The following is a 14,663-nucleotide window of genomic DNA, read 5'->3' as shown; positions in this document are numbered from 1 at the left end:
CCCCCCTCAAGGATTGAACTCACAACCCTGGGTTTAAGCAGGCCAATTCTCAAACCACTTTGAATTAAGCAGCATGTTTTGGGGGTTCAAAGTTGAAATTATGACAGAATGCCCCTCCTTAGCTAGGCATATTTTATATAACTTAATACAAATTTATATGCCTAAAAGACGTTATGGATGTAGTTATGGTCTCATCAAATGCCACAAATGCCTAACATGGTGGCAATGTCATATTCATATTAGTGGAGCCCTGGAATTTTATCTTACAAAGCTGAAAACTGAAAATATCATACCCCCTCAACCCACAAATCAGTATTTATATTCTGAACAAGAAAAGCACTCCTCCAGTATTTGACAATGTAGAAAGCAGAATATGTTGCTATATGTTTCACACATCTGCTTTTCTTAAATCTCTCTCCAAGAATTATACTGCACAAGAGCAAGTACTGTAACTCTTGACTGGCTTTGATTAAAGCTTACAGCCACTTTTACTCCACTAGGTTACACATATTAAAAAAAAAACCCTGATTTAAACCTATTCATGCACAAGCTCTCAATAATCACTCAAAAATATGTAGTTTTTATATATATATTCAAAATGTAATTTAATGATAAGGCAGTTAAAACTCATGTAAAAAGTTAGAAAATCTTTTTTTAGGATTCAAAGGGGAAAATACGTTTTCTTACAAACACAGTGCTCAAGACGCAATCTTCTACTCATATTCAACCAGGACTGATTGCCATAATATATTTTATACTTACACAATATTAATTTCAAGATATTGTTATATTGGTAAGAAAAAACATCAAACCATTATTATGTAGCAATATGTTTATTGGCTTTGATGTGGAGACATTAAAAAGGCATTTTATATAACAAATAAATCCATGTCCTATGTTCAATATTTAAAATGTCATACTACACTTGAGAGGTGATGAATTTAAAAAGAACCCAGTGCATTATATTAAAATTAGAGTTACACATACAATGTATGTTTAAAATAGAATGTTACATACTGTGCAGCAATTAAACTAATTAAATATTTAGCTGTTTACCATCTTGGCCACTAAATAATTGTAAGGCTGCAAACAAGCAAATGTGCTATCAAACATGCTTTTGTGTGTTGGAGCCCTCTAGATACAGGAAGAGATCTCTATGAAACAAATCAATAGCTAAAGGAGATCATTTTAATTCCTTATAGCAAGGAACAAGATGGCACACAAATTTGTACATAAAATATTCATTAAAATTGTTAAAGGAGTGTTATGAAATGTTTAAATTAGAAGAGTGCAAATATATTAGCGTTGTACATTAAAAGTTCAGGTTTAGTTTTGCTAACTAAAACATGAAAATGGCAGTGATATCAAAATTGTGCATTTCTGCAAATTTGTGATTGCAAAATGCAGGCCAGCATGGACGAATGTCTCCAAGAAGTGTACCCATATTTATTTGATGAAGTAAACAAAGATAATTGGATTGTAAATTAGTGTTTCTGAAGGATTCTTAAGAAATGGGAATAAAAAATTGAGTAATATCAAGGGATTTAGAAGTGCTAATAATTGACACACAGCTACTAAAATGCAATTAAGCCTGGTAAAAATTGAGTAGTCTAGTTAGAAATTATTTTGAAATAATTAGAAACTTTTTACTTCTTTTAAACAAAAGAAGGAATTAGGTATTATGAGTGACAATTCTAAAAGCAAGAGATCTTGTGCAATGAATTAGGTAAATAAGGTGATCGTTCTAAGGCTCTAGTGAACCAAAAGAAAAATACATTTTAAAAAGGAAGGCTAGCATTACAGTGGCTGTGACATTTACAGTACATCCTTCGTTTGATACCATGACATGATCAGATAACTTCACCAATTAGAATTGCTTTGGTTAGTGTCCAAAATGTATAATTAAAAAATTCTGTTCAGTACAGCATTTATTCTCAAACAAAAAAAAAATCCTCTTCTTCAGCAACTGAACTTTGAGCCTCATTAAAATATTCCACATTTGAGCTTTAAAGAATAATTTATAATAATTAAAACACATTAACTGTTGCATAAACTTCCATTAAATAGGATTAGATCTTAAAACTGATTATCAGTTTATTTATATTTTGTCAACACCTCATGGAAAAAACCTTGGTTTGCTATCACCATATATATCTCCTAATCTAGTTATAAAGATTTTAAACACACTATATAAGAACATTCTAAAAGGCCCATTCTGTCATAAGCAATCTGAAAGGTGTACAAACTTCATTTTGCTTTCTAAATACAGTTCCAATCAATAAAAACAATTCCTGTCTCTGAAGTCATTTCAATATATACTATTCTCTTCTTGCCACGTTGTTCTCTGACCAACTTACCTGCACAACCAGCTACACAGACTGCAACTATTTGTTATCAAAAATTGATCATTTGTTATTCACACTCTTGAAACAGGTATTACACTATAGTATATTTAGAGTAGAAGTATCATGCACTCTCAGGTGAAAGTGCTTCCTAGAAATATGACAGATCATATTTTTAGTTTAGTCCTTTTAAGGCATGTCTAACATACTGAGCCTATGTCTGCAGAAACAGGCCGGATGAAAGACCGAGATGAAACAGACTGTCTTTCTCCTTGGCTAAGAGTTCTCTTGCGTTCACGAACTAATGCCTTCTGATGTCGCTTCATTCTTTCTAGTTGTTCCTCAGCACTCATCTTGAATCTTTGGTGGTCTCCAGAGTATAAGCGTTCCAAGGCACTCTTTGGTCTCTCCTGTTAAAAGTGATCAAACCATATGTTGTAATTAATACTTTATAAGTAGTATACTAAAAAAGTTAACTCTTCCTCTATTTCTCAGTGTAAATGAGTTGATTTTATCCTATTGTCTTTTAAACTATTTTGCGTATTTTCAACTCTGCAATTTCTACTAAGGTAATAAACACACTGTATCATTAACTAGGTCCAAGGCCTTCCTTTGTGAATCTGTACCAAGTTCAGTGAGTCGTTCCAACTCTGTCTCTTCTTCTTTGTATTAATCCCATCAAATGGGGTCCGTTCTAGAAGGGTTCTCCCTCTAAAGTACTCTGATCGATCCTCTATCACACCACATTCTTACACTTCTTCCCTTATGACATCCCACCACTTCTGCTTGGATCAGCTTCTTTGTCTTTTTCCTTCACTATTGATCTGCTGGACCCTCTTACCCACAAAATTGTCGGGACTGTTTACATGACCAAATCATCCGAGCCTGTACTCCCTAATTTTTTCATTTATGGTGTTACTTCTGTCTCTAGGCATGCCCAATCAGTTTAGCAATGTGACTGGTAGGAGGCCTTACTATGACAGCTGTAAAAAAATTTTTTTAAACAGTTTTCCATTCCATGGGTGCTATCAGAATCAGCTCCTGTTACGCAAAATACATCTGCACTCAGCATATTGTCTATAGAGATCCAGACGCTTGTCACCAAAATATTTATTTAAAGTTACCTTGGCGCTATCTCTTTGAAATGTTGCATACGATGAAATGGTGGATGTTTGGTGCAGTCTGGAAGTTGATCCGGATAATCCTTTACAAAGAAGCAAAACAATGCTCAAGAGACAGATAACAGGTGGGTGTTTCAAAAAACTGTTTTACATTTTCTATTATATATTTTTGTTACAGTTCACGTCTCAACATTTTCAGCCAGGTAGGGCAGTAATGGGATACAGGACTTTCACATCTAGGTCACCAGTCAAATTCATTCTATGGTTCATAGTGATTAAAATTCAGTACCATCTGAAGACAGTTTGGAAGCTCATGTAAAATGAAAAGTCTGTAGCCTCAGTCCTGTAGCAAGTGTTAATATAACCAAACTACCAGCAAACCTGACCCAAAATGGTACTTACAATCAGAGCAGAGGGACAAGGACTAAATGGGGATAAAAACTGAATTGCCCCTACTCTTTCCTCTAAGGTGGTTCCAGGACTGGAGGTGGCATAGGGAAAATTGCACTAACTCTGCTTATGCTGTATCTGTGACGTCTTCATTCTCTAGGGCTGCCAATATGGCGGAATAGATTCACTTTAAAAAAACTCTACAATTTAAGCCATTATGAACATAAGAAATCTTTTGGGTCAGACAATAATTTAAGAGCTGTTCTGACAAACTAATTTTTTCTGTTATGGTACACTTCCACTTTCTAACAAAAAACGGGAACTGTTTTGTAGAGGCTGATTATTTCTATGGCAAAATTATCAAAACGTTGCTTGATATCATTGTTTAGCTAACTTTAAGATAATGACTCAAACAGCACCCCTAATCTGTAACAAATACACACACCCCATACATAATATGTCAGACACCTAGTACTTTTTAAAAATGGTCAATTCTCTGGCTTACCTCTGGTAGGTAATGTCTGGTATCCACTGTCAGAACCTATGAAACCAAGTGAAGTTTGGCTGAAGTCACCATCTATTGTAGCTAATTCAGGTTCACTCATGCATGAACGGAGCTCTCCCTACAAAGAAAAATATTCATTTGATCAAGTGAGACCACAGATTTCAGACAAATTAAAATAGTTTTCTTAGAGTCTTTGTGTTTCCAGGTTGCCATATAGCTGTCATTCCATAAGCAGTCTGTATACTATAAAATGTATCAGAGCAAAAAACTTATAAAGGTCCATAAACTTTAAAGGCTGTGGCTAAGTGACTGCTCACCCTATAATCACCATTTACATATTGTCCCAGTTCTCGATCTCTCTTTCTTTCATCTGACTGACGTTTCAGGCCTCGCACTGATGTGTGCCTGATGACATTGGCTTCCCTTGGAAGAGGTGGAACAGCTGGTGGGTGATCATCAGGATTGTAGACCTGAGGGAGAGGAGGTCTGGGTGGTGCTTCATCTCCCTGGTAAAAGGTAAATAAACTGAGACTCAGCAAATAATATGCTATGAAGTTTAAAACACACTTTCTCTTATATTCTTGGAGCTTTAAAGGGTTATTTTAACTACTGAAGAAGGCTCTGTCTTAATACATAACAAAATGGTGAAGCATGTTCCTCATCCTATCAACTAACGCATATGATTTTACATGTTATCTACTCAACTTCTTCAAGCACTATCACTCAGTTCCTTTATAGAATCCTAGAAATATAGGGCTGGAAGGGACCTTAAGAGGCCATCTAGTCCAGCCCCCTGCAATGAGGCAGGACCAAGTAAACTTAGACCTTCCCTTACAGGTGTTTGTCTATCCCAGTGGTTTTCAATCTTTTTTTCTGATGACCCAGTTTAAGAAAATTGTTGATGCCCGCGATCCAATGGAGCTGGGGATGAGGGGTTTTGGGTGCGGCGGTGAGGGCTGCAGGGTGAGGTCGGGAATGAGGGGCTCAGGGTGTGGAAGGGGGCTCTGGGCTGGGGCAGGGGTTGGGGTGCGGGATGGGGGGTGAGAGCTCTGGGCTAGGGATGCAGGCTCTGCAGTGGAGCCAGGATCGGGCTATGGGTTTGGGTGGGGCCTCAGGGCTAGGGCAGAGGATTGGGGAGCAGGGTTGGGGCGTGGGCTTACCTCTGGTGGCTCCCAGTCAGCAGCGCAGCCAGGGTGCAGAGGCAGGCTTCCCGCCTGTCCTGGCACTGCAGACCACACTGTGCCCCGGAAGCGGCCAGCAGGTCTGAATCCTAGGTGGAGGGGCGCAAGCGGCTCCACGCTGCTCTTGCCTACAAGCACCACCACCCCCAGCTCCCATTAGCCGGTGCTCGGAGTGGGGGCAGCGCGTGGAGTCCCGTGGCCCCCCTGCCTATGAGCCAGATCTGCTGCTGGCTGCTTCCAGGTAAGGACTACGAGTTTTACTATTAGTTTTTACTGGCCAACCGCCAGGGTCCCTGGGTGCTGAGCAAGGTGACCCAGTGCCTTGCATTCCACGACCCAATACTGGGTTGCGACCCGAACTTTAAAAACCACTGGTCTAGCCTGTTCTTAAAAACCTTCAACGATGGGGATTCTACAACCTCCCTTGGAACCGACTTCGGTGCTTAACTATTCTTAGAGTTAGAAAGTTTTTCCTAATATCTAACCTAAATCTCCCTTGCTGTAAATTAAGCCCATTACTGCTTGTCCTTCCTTCAGTGGACATTAAAGTAATTTAATCTACACCACATTTCCCTAGTTTGCTTATGAGAATGTCATCTGGGATGGTATAAAAAGCCTTACTAAAATCTAGATATATTACATCTATAGCTTCCCCCAATCCCCTAGGCCAGTAACCCTGTCAAAGGAGGAAATTAGGTTGTCTTGGGATGATTTATTCTTGACAAATCCATGTTGGCTATTACTTATAACCCAATTATCCTCTATGTCCTTACAAATTGATTGTTTCATAATTTGTTCTAGTAACTTGTCAGATATCCAAGTTAGGCTGACTGGTCCTCTTTGATCCCCTTTTTAAAAACAGATATTATGTTAGCCCTTTCCCAGTCCTCTGGGACCTCACCGTTCCTCCATGAGTTCTCAAAATAATTTCTAATGGTTCCGAGATTGCTTCAGATCATTCCTTAAGTTCTCTAGTGTGAATTTCATCAGATCCTGCTAACTTGAATACATAGAGCTCCGCACAACTCGGAAATCCCTCTATTTTGTGCAATATTTGCTGGTGAATGCCTTCCATTTTCACAATTAGAACTACATGTGAACCTTGTTTAATGAAAACACAATGCTAGATGCAATATGCTCAGTGTCACACCCCAAACTGTGAACAGATGCAGGGCAATTTTAGAACCTGAGCCCAAGTTTCTCCTTACCAGGCTAAATTCTGTAATGTGGCCTGGGCTTCACATTGATAAGGAAGCAATTATTTATAAAATGTTTTCACATATAGCATTAGATCCTCAGATATGATGGTGGCAAGAGCAGGAGACAGATTTACACTCAATTCATGGTAGCAATACTTACAACTTTTGACTTTAGCTTCATGGGTGACTGAAGAGGATGCTCCACTTTTTTCAGCTGTTGTGGTTGAGACTGTGTTCTAGGCTGAGTATAAGGCTGTGGAAACAGCCTAACCTCCAAAGAGGACTTAACAGGACTAGATGGAGGAGTTCGCTGAGTCAAAAGTTTGCTCTCCATAGTTGTGAGAGAAGTTGATAATGAAGGCACTTTAGACTGAGAAAATGAAGGCACTGTTTTTCTTTCTATGGCACAAACAAGTAAATAAGTTAAAAGTTGTGTGGATGTTATATCTACATCATGAGCGCACACTTTTCCCACAAGAACATCACACAAAATAATAAGCAGTATGTATCTATGCGCTGACTTTTGAAAAACCTTAAACTTCCCTCATTATTCTGACTATAGACTACATTTTTAAGATGTAAAAACCTATGATGTTATGGCTATGCCAAAAAACATCCAGATGCCTAGACACAGATAGGTGTCTATAGTTGTATTTTAAAAATAAATTAATACCTATGAGCTCCATGATCTCAAAACAAATTCACACTCTGTTTATAGGTAAATGGTGTTAATAAATATACTCTTATGCATATGCTACAATCTACATAAGACATCCAACTGACTTCCACTTCCCCAACCTACTGGCTCTTTTCTGGGAAGTCCAACAAAGCGGACGAGCATGCAGTCCATATACACCTTCTCACTTCACCTTTTCCTACGACAGAAGGCTGTTTGTTCTGTCTGCCAACCTTTCCCCACAATGGAAAACAGTGTGAAGTGCAGGCAGTGGAGGGGGCAGGACCAAGTGGAAAAGGCAGACAGACTGGGGGTGGGAGGAGTTGTCAGGTGGTGGGCAGGAGAGCAACTGTGATAGTGAGTGTTATGAAGATTAAAACAATTTTTTCTGGTTTGGCTAATTTATCCCCTTGTTTGTTTTCTTATGCCTTGGCATTTCTTGGTTCCATCAGTAAGTACAAAAATACCTGTGAGGAAGGCTGATGTTACTGGGATAAGGGGACTCCCAACACAACCAGCAGCAGGAAGTACTGGAAATTCTGTAATAAATGATGACCTCAAGACTTCTAGCCCAATTCTGCACACTCAAGAGATTCAGATGAATTTAGATATAGTTTAACATCTTTACTCAATTTCTCTTACCTGGATTTTTTATAGAATCTACTGTGACTTTGTAGTTTGCTTTATTTGCACTTAGACCAGCTGTAACATCTTCAATTCTCCATAAATCTTTTTGCATTTGCGATTTTTCCTAATGTTTAGTAAGAGGAAAGATTTTAAAAATCAGTTCAATCCCAAGTTTTCGTCAGTTTAATTTATTATAGCTAGTTTGAACCAAACATTTTAGTGACACTTGAACTCAGGCTGCATAGCTTGGAAAGATTATAGGAAAAAACTGGGCATAACACAACTGTTAGCATCTTAATTCAGCCAGTTCAAAATTATAAGAGTCTTTTGCATGACTATGCTGGTGGGAACAGAGATCAACTACGTAGTTTTACATATACATTCAAACAGAAATTGGCTTCCTTATGACCCTGGTGCCTATCCCTAACTATGACGTCAAAATATATCCAGTTTTTCAAAGTTTGCATGAATGCCTAGGAATTTGGAAGTAGGTTAAATAATTATCTGAAGTAAGAGCAAGGATTGAGACCTCTTGCTGCTGTTGATTCACAACATGCCCTACCTATAGGTGGAGCCATAAGTAATGCACAGTGTTTCCCAAAGTCTGAGGAGGAGTGAGGGAGGTGAGGGGAGCACAGACATACCTCTCAATTGTTCTCTAGACTCTCAGCTTTAATTTAAAATAAAAAGATAGTCTCTAGCTTTTAACCTTCAGAATGTAAAACAAGTAAAAACCAAACCATGTAAACAGGCCTGGGTTTACAGAGAATCTGAAACAGCTCTGAGGTGTGAATTGCCCCATTCATTTGAATGGGTACTATCTATAATACTTTAAATGCCACCACTGTTAAATATTTCATTTGTATTATGAAGATTTATTCAATCTACTCTGAGTGACTACTGATTTTGTCACAACTGACAGCTAGGATGAGGAAGAGGGGAGTTGGAAGCAGTCACTCACACCGTTTTCTTTACATGTGTGGCTTGAAGCTTCACAGCAGGACAGTTATTACACTCATAGAATCACAGAATATCAAGAGACCTCAGGAGGTCATCTAGTCCAACCCCCTGCTCAAAGCAGGACCAATCCCCAACTAAATCAATCATCCGCTTCCTGTCTCCCCCCGACAGACAAGCCTACCAGACCCCAGAAGAGAAGGATAGTCAATACCACCCACAGCAGCACATCTCCTAGCCCCCGCACTGTGTAGGTCATGCTGGTTTGTTATCCATCGTTTGTAAAATGTAGGGGAAGGACATACAAATTAACAACACATGGCAGCATTAAAAGGGAGTGTGGCTGGTTCCATCTTCCTGAAGAGGGGCTCAGCTTTCTAGAATTAGGAAAACACCGCTATAATGTATTACAGCCTATGGGGAAAGGTCTAAAACTTATTTAACCGAAGCCACACTAGCATGGACCTGTTGCATGCTGAAACCTTGCTGAACTTTGTTCTGAAAACATAACTTTTATAGACAGCAACCACCACTAACCTACCACTAGACCATAACAGGACCATCTGTTTTCCTCCCATTTCCTGTCTCCTCTTCTGTTTGTTTTTGGTTGGGGAAACTGACATGACAATTCACAGCTTTGTAAGAAAGCTGGCAATGTCCTGGATGTAGTATCTTTAACATCTCCATGATTGAACAATAAAGTTAAGAAGTAGAATTAAATTTGCAATTTTTCCTGTACTTAGTGAAGCAGAAGGGTCACTAAGAAAGTTAAGCCTGAGGCCCATTCAAAAGAACCTGACAGCACTCACCCATCATGAGGGCAAAAAATAGCATCTAATTAATCCATATAACATAGCATTGCCTTGGAAGAAAAGACAACTTTATTACTGGCTCCTAAACCTCCTAGCACTAGTGAAGGGAAATAAATTGCTTCACCTTTGCTTTCTTGGACCAGGAAAGTATATTCAGTCAGGCTATGTATCAGAAAGTAGAGTGCCAAGGAGTCAGACAACGGAGAATGTTATTTGTTAGTAGTAGACTCATAGGAGAAGATGGAACATTTATTGAAAGATTATCAAGACACAAACTAGACAATCATACTTGTTCCCCTTCAACTTCCTGAGAAGAATCACACTGCAGGATATTGAGTGATTGATTTACAACGAACACATCAAAAGGTAACCAGTCAGAAAAACTTTGAACCAACTCAAAAAATGCATCTTCCATCAGTTCTGAAGTAGCATACAGAATAAGGAAGAATTTTTAATGTTATTTCTAGATAATAGTTAGTCCTGCCTTGAGTGCAGGGGACTGGACTAGAAGACCTCTCAAGGTCTCTTCTAGTCCTATGATTCTATGATTCTTCCCATTACTTAAATCTTGACACAAACAGACTAGGTCTAAAAGAAAAGGAGTACTTGTGGCATAAGCATCCGATGAAGTGAGCTGTAGCTCACGAAAGCTTATGCGCAAATAAATTGGTTAGTCTCTAAGGTGCCACAAGTACTCCTTTTCTTTTTGCGAATACAGACTAACACGGCTGTTACTCTGAAACCAGACTAGGTCTAGAAAGTTAAACAGTTGAATATATTTTAAAGTATGAGCAGTCAAAGATTAATGTTTACAAAGAAGATGTAAATATACTTTATGTGCAAGGCAAGAAAAGTTGGTTTGAAGAAATAATCTCCTTTAATTTTCCAGCACGGAAGCATAATTTAGAGTGACAAAACTACAGGATAAACACTTAAGTGAGAAGCTAAAACTCACCAAAAACCCACATCTGAGTTCATTTCAGCTTACCCAGGTCCCTCCCATTCAGCAAAACATCATCAATCACCATTCTAAAATAAAGATTTCACTTGAACAGGCTGCCTGAACCCTTGAGTTCTTAACCTTCTGATGAATGAACATTTTATGCTAGCGTTCAGTATCAACTCTTCCCTCTAGCAACTTGAAATCTATGCCTTTATTAATATTTGATAATGTTCCATAAGGACCACTTTTTTAAAATAAAATAAAAGTATACAAGATGGTAGATTAACTGCTCTGGAGCCTAAATTGCTCCATACAGAAAGAGGAAGATTTTCAGAATCACTTTTGATTTTGGAAAAAGAAAAGGAGTACTTGTGGCACCTTAGAGACTAACCAATTTATTTGAGCATGAGCTTTCGTGAGCTACAGCTCACTTCATCAGATTGATTTTGGGTGCTTCAATTTGAAACAACATTAAGGTCCATGATTTGGACATCAGGACTTTCTGAAAGTCAGGCCCCTTCAACATTTTTAAATTGAGCACCCAAAACCATTTGTCAAAAAAAAACACCCCACCCCCGAATGACAAAAGTTTTAATGACGAAAAGTGCTGGTGTGGACAACGCTTTGTCTGCAGGAGCTGCGCTCCTGGCGACGAAGTTACCGCCCCTTGTTGGAGGTGGTTTTATTTTGTTGCCTGCGATAAAAAGCAGCTACACAGCGCACCTTACAGCAGCACAGCCACACCACTAAAAGATGCGCAGTGTAGACATAGCTATACACACCGAGGTCTTTCTTATCTTCTGTCATTTCCAGCCAAGGCTCCCCCAGCTTATAGTAGAAATTCTTGTTATTAATCCCTAAGTGCATGACCTTGCATTTTGAAGTATTACATTTCATCTCATTTCTATTACTACAGTCCTCAATCCAATTCTTCCTGTATAAAATATTCCAATTTTCCCCTGTATTGAAAACGCCCCCCAACTTTGTGTCATCAGCAAATTTCATTAGCACATTTGTACTTTGTGTGCCAAGCTAATTAATGAAAATATTAAATAAGATTGGTCCCAAGACCAATCCTTGAGGAACTCCACTAGTAAACTTCCTCCAGCCCAATAGTTCTTTCAGTGCAACTCATTCTTCACTGTAGCCAGTTCCTTACCCACCTTACAATTATTGTACTAATCTCCATCTTAACTAATAATATTCCATGTGGGACCATATCAAATGCTTTATTAAAATCCAGATATATTAAATCTCTACCGTTCTTCCCTTGCCTACAAAATTCAGTTATCTTGTCAAAGAAAGATACAGGCTAGTCTGGCATGATCTTCTTTGACGAACACAGGGATATTGACATTGGGAAGAGAAGATGGTGGACACCAGAACAGAGCTGTGTTGATGCAAAAACTAAAGGCAAGCCAGGCTCTGATTTCATTTAACTCAGTATCTTCTTGTATTCTGAAGGTGAGATACAATCAAATCTGTGGCAGTTATGATAGTACTAGTATATGAACCGACCTTAGCAGTACCCAAGGAAAAAATTGAAGCATTTTATAACTATCTACGGGAAACTATATAAAAAGTTTCAGGACAAGACTTGTTACTGATGATGGGAAATTTCAATGTGAAAACAGGATTGGACTGGAATATCGTACAAGAAGATCTGGAGGATCTTGAAAATTGAAGTAAAAGAAATGGGCTGAAATATAATAGTGCAAGGTCATGCACTTCGGGACTATCAACAAGAATTTTTGCTATAAGCTGGAGATGTATCAACTGGAAATGAGAGGAAAAGAAAGAACGGGGTGTACCGGTTGATCACAGAATGACTACAAGCTGCCAATGCAATGAGGCTGTGAAAAAGGCTAATGCAATCCTAGGTGAGGTATTTCCAGTAGACATAGGGAAGTATTATTGTCATTATACAAGGCACAGGTGAGACCTCATCTGGAATACTCTGCACAATCCCAGTATCCCAAGTTTAGGAAAGATCAATTCAGACTGGAACAGGGTGCAGAGAAGGCCTATTAGGATGATCAGAGGAATGGAAAGCCTACCTTATGAAAGGAACTCAAGGAGCTTGGCTTGCTTAGCCTAACCAAAAGAAGGTTAAGAGGAGATATGGTGGCTCTCTATAAATACATCAGAGGGATAAATACAGGGAGGGAAAGGAGTTATTTAAGTGCCATTTTTGATGCAAAAAAGGATACAAACTGGCCATCAACAAGTTTAGGCTTGAAATTAGAGAAAGGGTTCTAACCATCAGGGGAGTAAAATTCTGGAACAGCCTTCCAAGGGGAAGAGTAGGGCAAAATACCTAACTTGTTTCAAGACTGAGCTTGATAAGTTTATAGAGGGAAGAGTATGATGAGACTGCCTATAATGGCATGTGACCCATCTGTGACTGTTAGTAGCAAAAATTCCCAGAGGCTGGAGATGGGGCTCTAGATGGGGAAGGCTTTGAGTTACTATACAGAATTCTTTCCCACATGTCTGACTGGTGAGTCTTGCTGACTTGCTCAGGGTCCAAATGATCTCCATAATTGGGGTTCAGAAGGAATTTCTCCCCACATCAGATTGGCAGAGACCCTGGGGTTTTTTTGCCTTCCTGTACAGCCTGTGGCATGGGTCAATTGCTGGTTTAAACTAGAGTAAATGGTGGATTCTCTGTAACTTGAAGTTTTTAAATCATGAGTTGTGAACTTCAGCAACTCAGCTAGACTTTATGGGTCTATTACAGGAGGACGTGTGTGAGGGTTCTCTAGCCTGTGATGTACAGGAGGTCAGTCTAGATCAGGGGCAGGCAAACTTTTTGGCCTGAGGGCCACATCGGGTTTCCAAAATGGTATGGAGGGTATGGAGGCTGTGCCTCCCCAAACAGTCAGGCATGGCCTGGCCCCCGCCCCCTATCTTATCCTCCCTGCTTCTTGCCCCCTGACAGCCCCCCCAGCACTCCTGCCCCATCCAACCCCCTCCCCGTCCCCTGACAGCGCCACCCCCCCGACTCCTGCCCCATTCACCCTCTCCCTTTCCCCTGACCACCCCGGACCTCCCGCCCCATCCAACCCTTTCTCATTCAAACCCCCTGTTCCCTGCCCTCTGACCGCCCCAACCCCCATCCACACCCCCTCTCCCTGACCACCACCCCAACCTCCCCTGCCCTCTATCCAACCCCCCCCCCCCCGGCTCCCTGCCCCCTTACCGCGTTGCTTGGAGCACCGGTGGCACCAGGACAGGCAGCTGATGGAGCCACCTACGCCACCCACACAGCACAGAGCACCAGGTCAGGCCGTGGCTCTACAGCTGCGCCGCTGCCCAGAGCATTGTGCCGGTGGCGCAGTGAGCTGAGGCTGCGGGGGAGGGGGAGCAGCAGAGGAGGGGCCAGAGGCAAGCCTCCCGGGCCAGGGGCCGGGCAGGAGGGTTCCATGGGCCGGATGTGGCCCGCGGACCATAGTTTGCCCACCTCTGGAATAGATGATCACGATGGTCCCTTCTAGCCTTAAATAAACTTAGACTTGTCGACTTTAAATACATAGAATAGATTTTAATTGAGTACAAGGTACTAAAGTCAGAAATGGTTACAAGAGAAATAAAGATAAAAACACTTTCTAGTGCTAAAACTTAACAAACTTGACTTGGTTCAAGATAAAATACTTACCACATGCTCCCAGAAACAGGGCTGACCAAATTTCAGGTCAGGATCTTTCCAAAAGTCAAATGGCTACTTCTTTTGTCGTCTTAGTTGAAAGAGAGATAAATAGGCAGATACCCCTTGGAGGTGTTTTTGTACTTCATGTTTATAGTCCAGTCACCCTTTGAAATGCGTTTTGCGGAGGGTTACCCCTAGATATAGTTCATTGCCGCTGTGAGGTTGGAGTCATGGAGTCTTGTGGTGAAAGGTTCCATGCTG

General features: G+C 40.2%; 1 protein-coding gene across 10 annotated transcripts in view; it reads right to left on the bottom strand.

Moving 5' to 3' along the window:
- Window positions 1-14,663, bottom strand: part of PLEKHA7 (pleckstrin homology domain containing A7) — a 296,414-nt gene that overhangs the window by 14,915 nt on the left and 266,836 nt on the right. For all 10 annotated transcript variants that reach the window (XM_075129371.1, XM_075129373.1, XM_048853693.2 and 7 more), the window contains 6 exons: window positions 8,057-8,165; window positions 6,899-7,137; window positions 4,676-4,864; window positions 4,359-4,476; window positions 3,467-3,546; window positions 2,552-2,752 (listed from right to left, as the gene is read on the bottom strand). In XM_075129371.1, the coding sequence (XP_074985472.1) occupies window positions 2,552-2,752; window positions 3,467-3,546; window positions 4,359-4,476; window positions 4,676-4,864; window positions 6,899-7,137; window positions 8,057-8,165 (936 nt within the window). The remainder of the gene's footprint in view (window positions 1-2,551; window positions 2,753-3,466; window positions 3,547-4,358; window positions 4,477-4,675; window positions 4,865-6,898; window positions 7,138-8,056; window positions 8,166-14,663) is intronic.

This window comes from Caretta caretta, chromosome 6, assembly GCF_965140235.1.
Source record: "Caretta caretta isolate rCarCar2 chromosome 6, rCarCar1.hap1, whole genome shotgun sequence".
NCBI lineage: Eukaryota > Metazoa > Chordata > Testudines > Cheloniidae > Caretta > Caretta caretta.
Note: the sequence above shows the minus strand (reverse complement) of the source record. Positions and strands in the feature narration are given on the sequence as shown.